The 17,395-nt window shown below is 40.7% G+C and overlaps 3 protein-coding genes across 6 annotated transcripts in view; 1 reads left to right on the forward strand and 2 right to left on the reverse strand.

Moving 5' to 3' along the window:
• Positions 1 to 6,988, reverse strand: part of tesca (tescalcin a) — an 8,502-nt gene extending 1,514 nt beyond the window's left edge. For both annotated transcript variants that reach the window (XM_041041339.1, XM_041041338.1), the window contains exons 1-5: positions 6,841 to 6,988; positions 5,237 to 5,306; positions 4,646 to 4,726; positions 2,868 to 3,007; positions 1,428 to 1,489 (exon numbers count right to left, since the gene is read on the reverse strand). In XM_041041339.1, the coding sequence (XP_040897273.1) occupies positions 1,428 to 1,489; positions 2,868 to 3,007; positions 4,646 to 4,726; positions 5,237 to 5,306; positions 6,841 to 6,901 (414 nt within the window). In that variant the 5' untranslated portion in view covers positions 6,902 to 6,988. The remainder of the gene's footprint in view (positions 1 to 1,427; positions 1,490 to 2,867; positions 3,008 to 4,645; positions 4,727 to 5,236; positions 5,307 to 6,840) is intronic.
• A 219-nt stretch (positions 6,989 to 7,207) lies between these two features.
• fbxo21 (F-box protein 21) lies at positions 7,208 to 13,344 on the reverse strand. 2 transcript variants are annotated; one of them, XM_041041335.1, is made up of 12 exons: positions 13,110 to 13,344; positions 12,382 to 12,517; positions 12,064 to 12,158; positions 11,750 to 11,871; positions 11,365 to 11,511; positions 10,943 to 11,079; positions 10,689 to 10,825; positions 9,998 to 10,177; positions 9,710 to 9,842; positions 9,278 to 9,468; positions 8,984 to 9,141; positions 7,208 to 8,423 (listed from the first exon to the last, which is right to left on the reverse strand). In XM_041041335.1, exons 1-12 carry the CDS (start codon positions 13,331 to 13,333, stop codon positions 8,182 to 8,184), a joined length of 1,902 nt encoding a protein of 633 aa, XP_040897269.1. In that variant the 5' UTR covers positions 13,334 to 13,344; the 3' UTR covers positions 7,208 to 8,181. The 2 variants fall into 2 exon arrangements, with proteins under 2 accessions (XP_040897269.1, XP_040897268.1); XM_041041334.1 differs by having other exon boundaries at positions 12,064 to 12,173.
• Positions 13,345 to 14,099: 755 nt separating this feature from the next.
• Positions 14,100 to 17,395, forward strand: part of nf2a (neurofibromin 2a (merlin)) — a 61,538-nt gene continuing 58,242 nt past the window's right edge. Inside the window, exons 1-4 of one of the 2 annotated variants that reach the window (XM_041041337.1) lie at positions 14,105 to 14,225; positions 14,659 to 14,838; positions 16,039 to 16,164; positions 16,309 to 16,431. In XM_041041337.1, coding sequence (XP_040897271.1) covers positions 14,725 to 14,838; positions 16,039 to 16,164; positions 16,309 to 16,431 — 363 coding nt within the window. In that variant the 5' untranslated portion in view covers positions 14,105 to 14,225; positions 14,659 to 14,724. Of the gene's footprint in view, positions 14,839 to 16,038; positions 16,165 to 16,308; positions 16,432 to 17,395 lie in introns of both variants that reach the window. The other variant, XM_041041336.1, reaches the window with a different exon arrangement.

Raw genomic sequence — 17,395 nt, forward strand, 5'->3', positions numbered from 1 at the left:
CAAGTTATCATTCATTGATGTTTAGAAAGCTATTTGGATTCAAAATTCTTTGTGAAAGGAAAGGAAAACTACTTTTTGCCTTAACCTTTAAAATGATTACACAATTCTTCACTCGCTTTAAAAAGAAAATTCTATAGCCCCATAAAATCGAGTTCTTGATCCGTGCTTATCATTGCCCCTTCACCTCTCCCATCAAATAAAACTGTATCTGAAATGAAACTTAACTTCTGAATCATCCCTTCCTACATTATGTTCCACTGCAGTTTTCTCATTCAGTTGGGAAAACTTAAACTTCAGGAAGGAAGATGCTTGCTTCTTTTCTTTTTCTTTTTTTTTTTTCTTTTTTTTTTTTTAAAGGCATCCTAGAATGCAACCTCACTGGAACTTTGAAGGCTGAGGCACACTCAGATTGAATCCCGTGTGATATTTCCATGGCTGTGCTTCAAAGGGGAGAGGTAAGTCTGAAGTAAACTGCTCAACAAGAGGCCTTCGCTTCTCTACCACAATGCCAGTGCTTATGCATGTCTACATTTAGACCGTCATTTAGTTTAGTCAGCTTATTATTGTATTTCTAATTCTAGCTAACTGCTAGTATAACTAGAACATCAACAACAACACTCCACCTCTATGATCCACCCACACAGGTGTTATCTCGTACTTTCACAGAGCTGCATGGGTGTGGACAGACTGCTTGATTCACTCTCCTGTTACATTACACACTGGTTGCTGTGCTGTTGGGGTTGGGACAACTCGAAGCTAATCATTTTGAAAATACAAGGAGTTTTGTGACATCGTGTAATTTTGAGAATACCACCACTATGCTTTAACCTGAACAATATAATCAGTTAGAAAAACTCTGAATGCATCGGTGTGCAAAATGCATTGCTCAGATTACACAGTAGCAGTACATACATGTGCACAAAAACCCCTCTCTTTTGTCAGGTCTGTCTATAAGATGCGTCAAAAAATGGTAAGTGGAAATTATGACAGTAAAGTACTAGCTTTTTCTGGAGCGCCAGCTGCTGAGGAAAACTGTGAGATGCAGTTGAAAGCTCTAGAAAAAGCTGGAAACTGAACCTTGAGATTTTTTTTTGTCAGACTACTGATGTCAAGGTTAAGAGTCAACTCTCATGGGGCAACCCGACAGTCGAGTGGTTAAGACGCATACCACAAACAGACATTAAAAATGAGCCAAACCTTTGCACATGCCACAATTACTGTTTAGATTTATATGTTTGTTAAGTTTATGAAGTAAAAGGTAACTGCACATTTGAGGAGAGGCTCATTTTTAATGTCTGTTTGCTGCAAGAGTTGAATTTCAGGTCATTTACAAAAACAACAAAATATGTAATTTGTCTGTGGTTGCCAAGTCTTTTGCACACAGCTGTATACCTGAGATAGAGGCCAGCATGGTTACGTTGTCTTACCTTCCTGTACTCCTCCAGAGTGATGGTGCCATCATTGTCTGTGTCATGCATGTTGAAAAGGACTGGAAAAACAGAGCAAAAGAATTTAGTGGTCGGTCTGATTTCCGAGGAAATTTACGTCATCTAATCTCAGGATCTTACAAATGGACCACAGGAAGTTTTGATTAGGGGAATGTTTATGAAGATGCAGAGATAAGAGCGTGAAACAACTAAGCGGATCCTCGACAGGCCAAATCAGAAACACCACTGCTGAATGTACACAGTGACACTGAGACAATGAAACCTTTAAATAGTCCGACTCTCATTTTATGGTGACATTTACAACATTCAGTCCCATGACAGCACTTCATGTTTAGTGGTCTTGTGGCGCTAACAAGGAAAAATACCAGTTTGCTTCCTTAGGCAATGTCCAGTGACATTTTCACTGTGCTGCCTTTCTGAACAGTTGATAGAATGTTAGCTTTAATGTCAAATCCTTTTTTCATTAAGTTTCTGAAGTAGAGATTTTCTACTTTTTGTGAGCAGAGAGAGCTGAGTTGATTTATGGTTTCCCAGAAAAGAAAAATCTAATCAAATATGAGGGAGATAAACACTGTGAGACAACAGGGGACAACTGAGACACACAATTCAGATAAATGGTTTGTATGTAATTTGAAATTTTCTTCGAACTTTCTTCTTCTCAGTGCATTCTTCACAACATGGCCCCCACACATGAAAATAATGCAGGGTCCCTATCATTTCAGTTATTGATCAGTTTATTAGGGTTGTTCTTTAATGATGCATATTCACTAACACATTTTTTTAAATTGCCACAAAAAAATTAGCCACAAATATACCCTTAGGGAGCTCTTTGGGGTACCAGGCCAAGGGGCATTTGCTAATTTGCCTTGTTGGTAATCCAGCCCACTTTTGACTGAATACAAATTTACACTCCTAACCTGGAGTTTGTAAAGGTAATTCTAGCAAATGTAGGAAGTCACAAATCACAAAACAAACAAGTTGAAGGGAAAAAGATCAAAAACATAAACTACAATTAACATAACTAACTGAAAATAATATGAGGGTGTAAGAGATTTTTGGGGGCAGAATTTGGATCCTGACCGTGTGCCTACAAATGATCCCTTTCTTCTTGTTGGGATTGTAAGGCTGCTGTTCTGGCCACGTTCCCAGAATACCTACAAGCCACTCCAATGTGACAGCTGACATGCAGTGAGGAATCTGGTGCCCACATATGCAGCTATGCATCACTGCACTCTTTGTGGCATATCGGTAGAAACTGAAATAAGATCTCCACGTCACTGATTTGTTATCCAGGAAGGGTGGTACACTTTTTTCTTAGTATTTTATAACCGAGACGCACATGAAGGGTGTGCACAGGAGAAAATTCCTAGAGAGCTGCACGTGTAGCTCAGTTATTAAAAATAAAGAGAGGTTTCTTACAGCGAAGCTTTTCCTTTCTCATGGCTTCCCTCTCCTCCTCTGTCGTTTTCAAATTTGGAGGGCGGAAGTGAGACATGACCATGAGAAACTGCTCGAAGCCAATCTCATCCAAGGAGCCAACCTCATTCTGATGCTGGTTCCTGGTTCACAGATAGAAGAAAGAAATATTTACACATTATGAATTAAAGTTCAGATTGTAAATAGACAAATATTGTCATGACTAGCCCCTAAGGGGGCTTTTTTCTGAACCCTTTTTGTTATGTTTAGAACTCTTTTTGTGGACATTTTCATAGTCTTCTTTAGTTTGGCAAGTTTTGTTTATAGTTATAGTATAGTTTGTTTATATGTTTTATTTTGAAATCATTGCCCTTGGGTATCTTGTCTTGTTGTACTCCCTGTCTTTGTCTTGTTTCCCTCCATTTGTGATTGTCTGCCCCGCCCTAATTGGTTTCACCTGTTGCCCATTGCCTGGTGTATTTAAGTCTCGTTATTTCCCTGTGTCTGTTTTCATGCCTGAGTGTGTACCTGAGTCTGTGTCTTCCCCATGTTCGTTCTCATACCTGTGCCCTGCGTTTTCTTTCCCCCACCTCATTGACTTTCCTTGATTTCTTGGTTACCTTGGTTTGAGTTTTGTTCCCTGGCCCTGGACACTTCCAGTGATTTTTGGTTTGTTAAAAGATTTTAACTTACTCCTAGCCAGTCTTGGGAGTTATTGCTTTTGGGTCCTGGCCTGATTCCTTGTCTCAGCATAACAAATAGATGCTATTCCCCATGTTTTTTTTTTTTTTTGCAAGAATTTTTGTCCTCACATTTGCCTGGTGAAAAACCCTGAAAATGTGAAATTTTGTTCATTGTATTCTATGTTTGCACTCACACTCACAGAATCCAGTTTTCTAAAGTCTGAACCAAAAGAAAAGTAAAAAAAAAAAAAAACTTACTGATGTATTTTTGAGTTTGTTCCCTTTAAGTTCCCATCGTGCACATGACTTGCATCCATGTGAACAGAAGTCACATGCACTCACCGATAGCTTGTTTACAAGAGAGTCCATATTGTGGTTTGGCATGTCAGCCTAGCCTTTCCAAAGCATGAGGAACTGCTGGTTGTAGCATGTCAACAATTGTCTCTTTCTAGCAATGAAAGCTTCAGTTTGATATTGTTTTCTTTAGTTAATGGAGGGTCTACATAGTTTCACAAACTTCACCACAATTCTCTGAAGACTGAAATGCAAATTACCAGCCATCTCGATGCATTAAGTGTTTTCTACCCCGTGTTTGTCCATTGTTTTCATTGAGCTAAACAAACAGAAGTGAAGCAATAAATAATGGAGAGCTTGATTGAACCATTCTAAACATTCCTAGAATCAGTGAATGTGAAAACTCTCCATTTAAAACTGATGTTAAATCCTTTCAGAGTAAGGCTGACTCACTGCAAATAGTCACTGGGAGGAGATACCTTAGGCCTTTAAAGGAATAGAACCACTCGTGAGAAAATAAAACCTACTGACAGCAGCCAAACTGGCAGAAGCCTCGAGTCTGGCTCTGTCCAAAAGAAAAAAGCACAAAAAGAAAAGTAGCCTAACAGTGAATTAACATTTGATGAAAGGCTCATTTTTGATGTCTGTTTGCTACAGAGGTTGTATTTACTTCACCTCAAGAATCAACAGAATATGGAATCTGCCCAAACTTTTGCATCATGATAGTGATTATAACATTAGCTGAAATGACAATTAGCCATAGGGTTAACAGACAGGAAAGTGGTAGAATTTGACTTTACCCACCTTTTATCAAAGAATGCTTCAATAATTTGCTTTCTGATTGGATTGTTGGCAAGGGCTGGTATGGAGTCCAAGTTTTCTCTACTGCAATGCGACAAGAGAATAGTCCGTTATCATAAAACAGATACCACAGTACAGAGCCAGCATGCTTTTAGAAATTCAAATAACGCTGAACATTATGGGAAGTAACGTGGGCAGCATCTCTGTCTGCCCGTTTCTTTTTAAAGGGAAGGAACTTGTGACCTTTCACTGCCAGCAGGCTGCTTTGGCAGCTTTTTGTGTGCCTGTTTATGCATGAATGAGTATGTGTATGTGTGTGTACAGTATGTCAGTTGTGTGTGCCTGATGCATTGACATATTGTATTTACCTAATGTGCTTACATTTGCATTAGATCAGCTAGCGTGTGTCACCATATGTCGCTTGTTTGTGTCTGTGCCAGAGATACCAGAAATACCCACAAATCACCACTACAGCCACCACGCAGGTAGTATTTCATTTCTGCTATGGCCCAAATGGTTTCCAGTAAAACCACACGAAGCTAACCAGCAAAGCTTTGCCACGTATGAAGGCATTTTTTATCTTTACATTTTTACCTTATTGTCTCTTCATTTCCACTCAGCTGCTGGAAGCGTTTGTGAAGGTTTTTGATCTGCTCCAATGAAACTGAAAAAAAGAAAAAAAACAACAACAACATGGATGTATGACAATGATACACCCATTACTCAACACCCATCAACAGATATGCCCAACATGCAATAGACAGAAATAAACAAATGATTATTCTTACTAAAAAGGTAAAACCAGCCATTTTCTGGATTTTCTTTCACTTGTATTAAACTAAATTATAATTAAACAGTGACATTTTTATTAAGCTGATCAGGTGCAGGTCTACCATCAGTCAAATGGCTAAGCAAACACACCGTGCAGCGGTAGGATTGTCTTTTCATGCCATTTCAATAGGTTCCTTGAATCATTAACTCACTGTGCGGACTAATGGGCACACACTGAAAGGTTTAAACATCACAATCAGGCTCTGTCTGATTTCTTATCGATACAGGTTTGGCATTTTCACTTGTTTCGGTAAACATTTGCAGCCCCTTTCGCAGCGGCTGCCTGATGGATGTGCGCAGTAGCAAGTGTTGCTGCAGAGTGAGGTGTGAGGACTATGCACCGAGACAGACTGCAGCCTCATGCAGAAGCAAGTTTGTTGGTCAGAGTGGTTGTTGCAACCATGACATGAGCAAGATCAACAGATGCAGATGTAACACACAATTACTCATATACAAAAGAAAACAACTTAACTGTGGTCGGTGCTCAATCAACATGTACACGCCTGTTCGTCCAATGAAAGATTTAAATCAGTATCCTGAACATATAAATCCGTAAATATCTCTCATTGATCTCAGAGAGAAATAGGGTCAAAGCCTCACCTTGAGGAAACGCAGGCAATAAAAAAAAAAAGTTCAAAGTCTTACACGTACAGTATCGATGAAGTTGGGCTCGGTCTGAGCTGCAAACTTTACCCCTGTCTGTCTCACACTGCGTGTTACTGCACGCAAAGGTTTCATCAGGATCCAGCCATTTCTAAAAATAGATCTACGCACTTCTGTTATTTCTCTCAACTTTTCGTTTCATTTCTTTATCGAACTGTTCCCATCCACCATTCAGAATTTATGAAGTCAGATAGGGTGCCAACCCAGAGGATAGTTTGTAAACTATCAACTCAGATAACTGCAGTGACAGAAATAGTGAAACGCTAAATAGTTGAACTCATGGGATGAGTTGTTTGCGTGGTTTATTAAAATGTTGTCCTCGAATAGTATTTATATTCATAAAAACTACCGGGAGTTGCGCTACATCAGAAGTGCTTTCATCTGAAGCTAAAATATTTGTTGACCCGGTGCCATTTTCCACAACTGAAACTTTCCTCGTTTACCGATCTTAGCAGCACTTGACTTCGCTATCTAAATGTTGATAATGGTCGTTAAAAAATCGGATCACGGGCTTGTACGATGATTAGGTTTCCAATTTGTCTACTGATCTGTATCACCTTTTGTTTCCTTGGCGACCGATATTGGTCACTGCCACCAGACTTTTGTACCTTGAAACGGAACGACTGAACACAACCAGCGCTTTACACACTATTACACTACTACTACAAACAGATGTTTCTGGTGGATTTCTTTCCCCCACTTACATCCAGTTTTATCCATCAGGTCCTGGTACTTGTGCGCGGAGCGCGTCTGTGAAGCTCCCATCGTCGCTGTTCCACCGGTGCGTCAAGGCGCATTGTCTGGTTCGACTGGCTGAACGTTACCGTGCCGCGGCTGCTTTATCGCGCTGCTCTCGGCAGGTCAATGCAACTGTAATCTGCTGCTGGCGTCCTGGAAACATCTGGCATCCTCAAGGTCCTAAATCCACACGGCGTGTTGATAAATAGCTTGATGGCTTGCTTTTGATCGTTCGAGTTAAGCAGTAAATCGTGATTAGCATGGTTTGTTACGATAATAAAGTAAAGAATATGCTCATTTTAATTCAATAAGTCAGAGAGAAGCATGTAAAACTCGGAACGCTTTATTTTTCATAATTTCCTCAAAGCTCTATTTCAAGTCAGCAGTGTCCTTATTGGTTCTTTTGTTTTTCCATTTACAGCTCAACCACACCGATGAGCCACGACATCCTACACGTTTTACTTGTAAATATACAGAAAATAATCAAGATACTCTAGAAATGTGAAAGTTAAACTTTCGCGAGTGCGTGAAACTTGATCAAAAGACGGGGAATGAAAAGTAAAAGTCAATTTACAAAGTATTTTCTTTGTAATTCTTTTCTGTGGCACTGTAACTGGGGGTTTAGGCTATATGCTGGGTGCAGGGAGGTGTGGACAGGGGTTGGGGAAACTCTGAGTAAAGGAGCATTCCTTGGTTTTAGGTAAAGGGAGATGTACAGCAGCTGGATACCCATCCTGAATTTACTCATCAACTTAACCGTCATTCCTTATGTTCTTTTTTTCCTTAAAGTCTCTACTTACATACGATTTTAAGTTTCCATACTTTCTCCAAACTCAACTTTGGATCTGAGGATTATGATGTCTTTGTGTTGTGACTAACATACCTGATAATGACCATCATCTAAGCCATATCAGCCATATGAGCTTTGTTTTCACAACAAATACACTCTGATACTTAGAGATGTGTATCGAAGCAGCAGCATTAGCAAACTTTGCTGCGTGTTTACAGACTTTTTGGTCTTTTCCCACACATTTCTTGATGTGGAAATGTTAAAATAAATCCAGACCTGCACAGGAACCTGACGGTGGAACAAACCCTATTACTGAATCATTGCTTTTTACACCAAATCCTCAGTTTTTGAAAAATACTGAATACTGGATGCATTTTTTCAACAAAACCTATGTGTTACACACGTCCTGGTTACGAGTATGTGCAATAATGCAACAGTTAAGTGGACTGTAAATTTAGAATGAGTGACCAGTGATCGGTTAACCTGGGTCAGCAGGATGTTGGACACAGCTACTTTGCTACATGGGATTAGATTGGTGGTGGTTTTGGTCTGAGGCAGGAGCCTGCTCTTGGTTCCCCGAGTCAGTTGTAAGTCTGTGATAGAGCTCCTGCACTGTTCCCAGGGTTTCATTTATGTCCTCTGGGTATCGTGTCTGCAGTTCTTCGTTGGCAACATAGTGGGTGTCGGAGAACTCGGAGAAGTAGCGACCCACCTCCGGGTGGCCAATCTCCAGGGGAGCAGAGTGGGGCTCCAGGTTTTCTGCAGAACAACAAGACGAAAGTGTGATGTGTTAATAAATGACAATGTATATAAGGTAGCCTAAATTGTTGAAGAAAGGAAATCCATAAAAACAATTCCCACCATTATTGATGAACATACAAAACCAGAACAACTGAGATCTCACATATCAAAATATTTAGCTTATCAAGAAAAAAATCAACTGTAATTTCTTTTGACATCACAGCTTGATGTCATATCAGTTGCTGCAAGGCAGACTGAGCAGCAGGCATTTATCAAGAGAAGTCCCCCTCAGGGTTTGTAGAAAACAAAGCCTGCAAGCGAATGTTGGAGAGAGGCTGAGCAGCAGAGTGAGCAGGTGAGCACAGGGGAATATACAGTATGAGTCAGCCTATTAGGAAGAAGCTTCCTTAAGTGGGGAAAATGTATAAGTCACACATAAAGGTGATGCAGCACCACTTAAGAGTTTGCCTCAAACAAGCTTGCAGGTGTTGTTTCATTTATAGCAACAACAACCATCAGATTTAAGTGCAATAAGCACTTAAATCTAATGCAACAAATCTAATGCAATAAATCCATACCCTGCGCTGCGTAGCGGCATGTTCCATCCTGTACGAGGACGTTATAGAAAGGCTGGTTGGCCCCATTAGACAGCTGGTGGACCCTCATGGTGGTGATCCACTCCTGGCTCATGGTGCACTTGGGGTCCCAGCCGTAAATCACACAGTTATAACCTGACCTGGTGGAGGAGGTGGAAAAGAGCAGAAATGCCTGAGTGATCTAATATATGAAAAGACTACAGAGAGGCATCTTAACAGAGGGGATTTAGCTTTTTTTGGAGGAGCATTGCTGTACCACATCTTAGTGTGACCCACCTCTTGTGTTTCATGATGAGGCCAACTGAATACTGGACCTCCAGGTGTTCTGGAGCGCTACGCTTCTTCACCTCAGGTGTCACAGGATGTTTCTTGTGCTGGATGTGCTCCAACGTGTGCTGCACCAGGTAACCCACCGCCCCGTGCTGGGAGGGATCCAAGGCCTGAATGTGCTGCAGGATGTCTAGCACCTGGGACAGAGGACAAACATCAATGGACTATGTGGCTAAGTGAAATATGTGACCTCTGAGTGCAACTGTCATATGTAATAACGTGATGTGCTACAGATCAAACTACTTTGTTTTGTACTGACTGGTATTTAATACTTCTAAAAATAAATAAATAAATAAATAAATAAACATAATAAAACAAGAGTTTCAGTTTAATAATAAAAAAAAATCTTCTTCTTAACAACAGGTCGTGTGTCCTGACCTTTTCTGGCCAGATGCCCAGGTGGAAGTAGAGACGTGCCTGCAGCAGCAGGTACTGCACGTTGTCTGGGTTGATAGTGAGGTAGAGGTCCAGAGAGTCTCTCAGCAGCTGGTAGGATTTCTCATTGCCCTCCCTGAAAAAACAAACAAACAAAAGTCCACATGACAGAAGTGTGGAGCAACAGTCATCATCAGCCAGTGTATTGACTACCCATTAATCATCCATCAACCCTCATTCATCTCTCCAGTGGAAGAGCTTCAGTAGTGAAAGGCATTCAGCTGCTCTTACCCTCTCTTGCCAATGTTAAGCAGGTTTCCCACCATCCTGAGAAGCACCTCTGTGGTGCTGATGGAACTGTAGTAATCTGCTGTCACCTGGTGGCCAATGAGGTACTCACACTCCTTGGCTGTCAACTGCTTGCCTTTACCAAAGGCATCAATGTAGACAAAGTCATAGATGTCCTCACTCCTGCGGGAATAAAGTTTAATAAATCATCACTAAATGCCATCACTAAATGTCTGGCTTCTAGTCATGAGCCAACGTTCAAGAAACTGAATAAATCATGGATGAACAGGTTGGATGCCTGGAAATTCATTGGAAGCAAGCTTTTTAATTCTGCTTATCAGCTCTTGAAAACTGCTTTTCAGTGGCAAATGTTAGAGTCCTTTCCTCTACTTTGCCAGTTAGCATGCATCAAAGCATGCAGTGTTTTCAGTATAGTGGACTATAACAAATTGGAATAAAGTGTGGTGGCGGTATAGTAACAATAATGATTGCAGGGTGGCATTTACTGTAGTGTGGCACAGTTTCTGATGTCAGAAACAGATGCACAAAATACCTCATCATTTGTCAGATTCAAGATAGTAAACCAATAATTCCAGTTCAGCTCTCCTGCTGAGATAATGAACTATGTGAATCACAGCTGGACTCGAAGGCAATGTTTAGAAGTCTTTTTAGAGATAATAATTTCAAAGTGTACCCTCTTGGTTTTTGGCACCAGCGCAGCAGGAAGTGATTAGGAAAGTTGACGGGTTCCAGCTGAACACCCAGCTTCCGGGCCAATGTCATGTAGAGAACAGAGAGGCTTATGGGAATGCCCGTACGGCGTAGTAGCACCTAAATTAAAAACAAGAAGATATAGTCAGTTAAGTGAAATATTTCAAATGAAACCTGTTAAGAAATTATCAAAAAGCTTGTGACTTAAAATAGGAGAGTATTTTACAGAAGATCTACCTGGTGGATGTAAGAGTTGAGGGGATTGTAGTAGTCAAACTCGTTGCCTTTGTATTGAAGTTGCTCATACAAGACAGAGTTTAGGGCACACACCACCTGCCTCTGGAGATCAAAGTCCTCTACGACAAAACAGTCACCTAAATCACACACAAGAAATCAAACTTCACAAGGACTCTGGCTGACAGGGAAATATAGATCCTGTGCAGCTGACGTCTTTGCCCAAATAGATTTACTGATATTGACTTTTTTCGAAAATGCCCTGGAGGTGAAAGCTCAAGCCTTTCAAGCTTTAAGTGTTTAGTATTGATAGATGGTGGAAAGAAAGAGAAAATGTGTGAAAGAACATGAGAAAAAAAAGGCTAAAAACCTAAGTCCCATAAAGCTAGTTTTTATTCCAAGTTTTGCCATTTTTGAAATCCCACCTTGAGCGATACGAAGGCTGGGGTGAGAGGGGTTCTTAATTCTCAGCATCTTCTTCACTTTTTCTGTGATCTCATCCACCTGAGCTGATATGCTGTCCAGTGTTACATCAGCCAGTGGGTTACAATACTGATCCACCAGTACAGCCCCTAGAGGAGCAGACAAGAAGAGAACAAGAGAGGGAATGCATAATGTAGGGCTGCCTAATGTACAGAGAAAAGGTTGTACATCAAATGGCAAAATCATGCTCTTATTACAACAAAAACTATACTAATGAACACTAAGCAGCAATAGTATAAGTACGGAGACAGCAGAGCTAATATAACTGTATAATAATAGGGCAGGGTTAATGAGTTTGGTTGACATGGAGTTTGCATGATGCCTCACCTTCTAGAGCTGATTGCTGCTCTGCAGGCTGCTCCAGGAATGTCTTCAGACTCCTCAGGATGTTCTGCTGTCTCAGGAAGTAAAGGATTTTCTTTGCATAGTACTTCAACGTCAAGCTTTTCCTAAGGATGGGTGGAGAACAGTAGAGACACATTAATGGTCCAAGCACGAGAGTGTGCAACACAACACAGCTTTCATAATCACAGAGGTCTCAGGGAGGATTAACAAGATCAACACCCAAACCCATTAGTGATTGCAAAATGCAGCGTGTGGCAACTACTGAGGTTTTACTGTGGGCACAGTTACGCTCTCACCTCTTGTCAGAGTTGAGTATGAAGAGGAGCTCGTCTTCACAAAAGTGCTCTGGCATCCCAAGTGATTCAATCTCTGCAAAGCTGTCCCCCAGCACCTGGCCAACGCAAGGCTGAGTTACAGATCTCTGGGTTAGTTTGCGTTATGGAAAGCTCACATTTTCTTGCACAGACATGCATCCACACTCACAAATGGCCAGCCAACTGACTGAAACAAATAACAAGGGTTTCTTTAATTCAAAGGGTGCATCTGAAAACAAGACTGATGCAACAAGATAATCATAATGATAAAGTATTCTTGATTCCAAATGAATTACTTACGACTTCTGTGAAGAATCTCTTTGAGATTGACTCCACTGTCCTTCTTATTTGTATACCAACTCGATGGCGTGTTTTGTATTCTCTGAGCCAGTCACAGCACTCATTCTGACGGTAAAACCTCTGCAGTCTTGGCCATCTGTTGATGGAGGCAGTGAAATTGTTATTTCAGTAACACTTTAGGGCAAGCTCCTAATTAGTCTAGCAGTCTATTGCCTCAAGCAGTACATGATACGTCTGTGAAACAACGGCTGCAGACACGGTTTACTCTTTGCAAAAAGAAAAGGAACCGGGAGAGTAACGAGGAGCCCATAGCCAAGTCAGTCAGGAGGAGGGCTGAGCTTTTGGCAAGAGCTGCACTCTCCTGCCTATACACAGGCTACATGCAACATTCAAGGTCACAGGATTTAATTTTCGGCTTTACGGAGTAAAACAGAGTTTAAATTAGTAAAGGCTTTAAACGCTAAAATTTACAAGCTACATAGTTGTCTGCAGAGTAGCGTCTTTCCACCGGCCTGGCGTAATGATGAATTTGGTGCATCAGCAGAATGTCAACGGCTGACAGCTGCCTGTTAGTTTGCGTTAAACGAACCCGTCTTTAACAGGACAGTGAGCGATTTGGGGGTCCAAACAAAACAAATACAAAAAGGACTCGTTTCGGCAGATATAGTGGTGAAGAACCACCAGAAGCCAAAGCTCCGCAGAAATACCACAAAAGAAAATCATAGTACCTGAGTTTGTACTGGTGTCCCCAGACCTTCCCCCTTCCATGGCAGACGTCGTGTAGCCGCTTGCAGCAGCAGGAAACGTTACAAATGTCGACATGTTTGAGAACAGGGAAGCAGAGGATGTGTTCGAGCAACTCGGTCGGCAGGTCGGTCAGTTTTTTGGTTTGGGGGTTGGAAATAATCCCATTAAGACTTGGTTGCCCCTCTCCAGCTACAGACGTCGCCATATTTACTGTTTACCCCGATTACCTCATTGCTCAGACACCGCCCCTTTATGGCGCAGGGGGCAGGGCTGGGGGCGTGGTTTGTGTGGTGTAGCGCCGTGTGATTGGTTGTTCGGTCAAAAGGAACGGGCTGCTATGCTACCTTCAGGCTCCTCTGAAACTCCAAATTTTCAAATTTTATTCATTTAAATCACACAACACAACGAATTTGTAAAGTGGAATGTACGGAAAATTCTTCAGCAGTCAAAGAAACTCTAGTTTTATGGTAATTTACTTGAAAATAAGTGACATAATATGTGCTGATCACACAGGACACAAAAAAAGCACGAAATCCTTTAAAACCAGAAGCTATAACTAGGTACTGCTTGACTTTTTTCCTTGTACAGTGCCTGGAAAGATTAACTGAAAATAGTTGCTGATAAATTTTCTGTCAAGGAGCTAACTGATTAATCTTATTTTGCCTTTTGTATTTTGTTTTATGTTAGTATTAAATGTCCTCATGCTTAAGGGAATGGCGGACATCACGTTACTGAGGCTACATAGTGCATACTATGAAAAACCACAAGACATTAAACATTTTTCTATCAGCATTTTATTTTGATGCAGTATATTACTGTAAGACATAGATCTCATACTCTGTACCCCACACAAAATCATCTGTTAGTTTCAGTGTCTTGACGTGCACTGCTTTGTCATTACAAACATTTGTTCGGCACTTGAATGCAGCATTGCTTTTTGAAGAAGATAGCTAACAAATGATTAGCAGCAGATAGCCAAAGCTTCGTGTCTAGCACTTTGTATATGCAACAACCAAAGTGTTTTTAAATGTCGAGGGGGGATCTGCTGGATTAATAATTTCTTGGACGCGTAGCTGTAAACGAAAGCGGATTTTACGGTATAGAGTCATATAACTTTAACGCAAGAAAGGGGCTTATGTTTGATATGTAATGTTAGCTAACTTAGTTTCCATTTAACCTAGCGTTAACGTTAGCAGCAAACCTAGGACAGTACACTGAATTCATCAGCTCACGTGAAATGTATTTGTAAACATTGTTTTTTGTTTTTTAGAAGCTAACGTGGTATTACACAGAAACTGTACTATAAAGTACGCAAAGAGTATGTGACATTGATAAACCAATAAAATGTATATATATATAAACTTTGATGGAATCTACTTCTAAGCATCTATCCATCGATAGCTGAACCAGCTACAGGTATCCTAAAGCTGGACAGTCACATACACAGCTGTGCTTATCTTTTGATAACTATGCCAAATGACTTATCTTTAGTCTTCTCCAAAGAGCACAAACGATGTGATGCCTTTCTAGTGTACTCAGTTCGGATTAATTAACCACTTTGGATCACTGAATAGTGAAGTTTATTAGCTATTCACCATGGCAAGTGCCTTAGCGGCGAAGATGGGATTTAACTCACTGATGAGAAAACAAGCCAGGAACTTCAGCGTCAGGATCTGCACAATGGAGTCAGACATGGAGTTCAGCTGCGAGGTGTGTATCTGTGATAAAACTCTGCATGATCTTGTTCAACTTAGTACTAAACACCTCATTTATAGTGATCTTAATCACAGTCTCCTCCTTCTGACGGCCGCAATGAATAACACTCACTGTAATGAGACTACTGCCATATTCAGTGTTTAACAATGATTTATAATAAGAGTTGATTAAGGGTATATATACTGAGTTAATCTCGGCGATAATTGTAATAACAGTTCCTTGTAAAGATACGCGAGAGTTTCACTTTTCAACACTAGATGGCAGCAAGTAATTATGAACACTCGGAATAGTTCAATCTGTTCTGCACAAAACCATATCTCTTATAATTTATCTTTGGTGTATGTAGCAGGGAATCAGGATTTTTTTTTTAGTCAGTGGTAAAAGCCCTGTGCAGTATATGACTTTACTGAAATGCTGAACAGGAACCTTCTTACAGTGTCTATAGAGTTGTATATAACTTGGTTGATGACCACGTTGATGATATACCAGGCCTGAAAGCCATCAAAATAACTTGCAGACATCATCTCTGTACTTAAAAGGGAGGAACTCCGCCAAAGTTTGCAGTTGGTAATTACAAAGAGCAGCATACTGTTTCTTGCATGTTTCTATTTTCTGTGCTAGGATGATAATTTGATCAATTATGGGTTTTGTAAATAGCATTTAAAAGGGTTAGGTCATGTAGACAGGAATTTTGGATTGGCCCCAGCTGCCATCCTCTCTGCATGGTCGAGCTGATATCCTCATTTCTTGCAGTTTTTAACTTTAACTAGATTCAGCCTTGAATACTCTTGACAGTAGCTTACATTTTGAGTTAGCTCAGAGGTTAGAGATGAAAGCTATCTAAATTGGATGTGTGCATTGTATGCCTGCCTGCCTGCCATGAGCAGAACATGTATGGTTCCCATCTTTAAACCAGAGACGGTTTGGGCTGGAAATGCCAGTATGGATTCAGTAGCATCTTATGAATGACTTTCAAAAGTTAACTTTATAAAGAATTAAGTGCTTCTCTTGCAAACTAATATACATTAGGGGCAGTCAGTGATTGATGTGAATTTTGCTGTCAAAATTTAGCCGTAATGGATTGAATTTTCATAGCTTCCTTCAGTACCAGTTCAACAAATTCTGCTAATTCAGCATTATCTGTTTTTCTCCTTTGAGAAAACTGTATAAGGCTAAAACATTTACATGTTTCAGGTCAAGTGGAAAGGAAAAGACCTTTTCGACTTGGTATGCCGAGCTCTGGGACTGAGGGAGACGTGGTTCTTTGGGCTCCAGTACAGCATCAAGGACACAGTTGCTTGGCTGAAGATGGAAAAGAAGGTAAGTGATTCTAATGTTATACTGGTCTTGTTAACAGCCATGAGCCATGTAAACATTGTTAATATGCAGTAGATGTAGCTGCCACGAAAAGGAAATGGATTTCCCCACTGCACAAATGCTGATTTCTTTGGTACATTGTTGCAGGTTCTGGATCAGGAGGTACCAAAGGAGGAGCCAATCACCCTTCACTTCCTGGCCAAGTTTTACCCTGAAAATGCTGAGGAGGAGCTGGTGCAAGATATCACACAGCATCTCTTTTTCCTACAGGTAACTATACACAACATAACCCCCCCTGTTTACTCAGTGTGCTCAGTTAGGTTTTTGTGTTCTTAATTTTGAGTTAAATCGAATTGAAAAGGAGTCAGGACATACTTTTGAGATACTTAACTTGTCGTCTTTTTATTTATTTCACTTGTGCCTGTCATGCTATAAAGGCCTTATGAGAAGGTTCTTTGTGCACTTACACTGACTGACACATTCTCTTCTTTCTCTGCTGCTTTCTAAGTTGAAATTGCCGTAGGCTTACAGGTAAACCTGAAATACAACATGCCTTGTAGAAGAAGCGGTGGATTACTGTCTGGCTAGTGGGCAGACACTTTTTTAAAAAACCTCTCTTTCCTTGACTGTAATCTTCCCAGAGGGGCGCTGTGTTTGAGGCTTTAAAAGAAAATATTCTTAGAAGTGGGTGTCATCTTTCTGAGGAACTAAACTCGTTAAAATGAATGCTTTAGAAAATAAGTGTACAAGAACATGAGCTTTCAAAATACCCTGTAAATTTCGGATTATCCATTTCACTCTTGCACACCAGGCATTCTGCGGCTTCCTTACTATTCTGATCCATTGCCAACAGGGGGCACACGTACACAGAGCTTCTGGCAAGTTGTTGACCAGAGCACTCTGTAATACACTTTTTCACTTTTTGTCCCTGTCTGATTGTGTGCAGCCATGTGGAATCAATGCACAACATATTACCGCTGCCCTTTCTCTCCACTTAATACTCTCCGGGGAATTCCTGTGGAGCCTGCCGCACCATTCTACTCGCAAGAGATGAGATTTGTAACTGTGCTCCCATCGTCCAATACTACCAGCCACATTTATCAATTACCAATTAAGCTTTAAGGGCTCAGTTATTGGCCCAGTTAATGACATATTCTCCATGGGATGCTCATCCCCCATAGCACTCCCTTCATATCCAGCCCATTGTGCTGGTTTACTTATGTGGCTTTAGACA

The sequence above is a fragment of the Toxotes jaculatrix genome, chromosome 7 (assembly GCF_017976425.1).
Source record: "Toxotes jaculatrix isolate fToxJac2 chromosome 7, fToxJac2.pri, whole genome shotgun sequence".
Taxonomy (NCBI): Eukaryota; Metazoa; Chordata; class Actinopteri; family Toxotidae; genus Toxotes; species Toxotes jaculatrix.

Coding starts and splice junctions, on each gene's coding strand:
- fbxo21 (XM_041041334.1), bottom strand. CDS start 13,333: ATGGCGACGTCTGTAGCTGGAGAGGGGCAACCAAGTCTTAATGGGATT. Junction 9,469..9,709: donor TGGGCATCTGGCCAGAAAAG/GTCAGGACACAC, acceptor CCTCTGTCCCAG/GTGCTAGACATCCTGCAGCA. Junction 9,142..9,277: donor CTCATCATGAAACACAAGAG/GTGGGTCACACT, acceptor CTCCTCCACCAG/GTCAGGTTATAACTGTGTGA.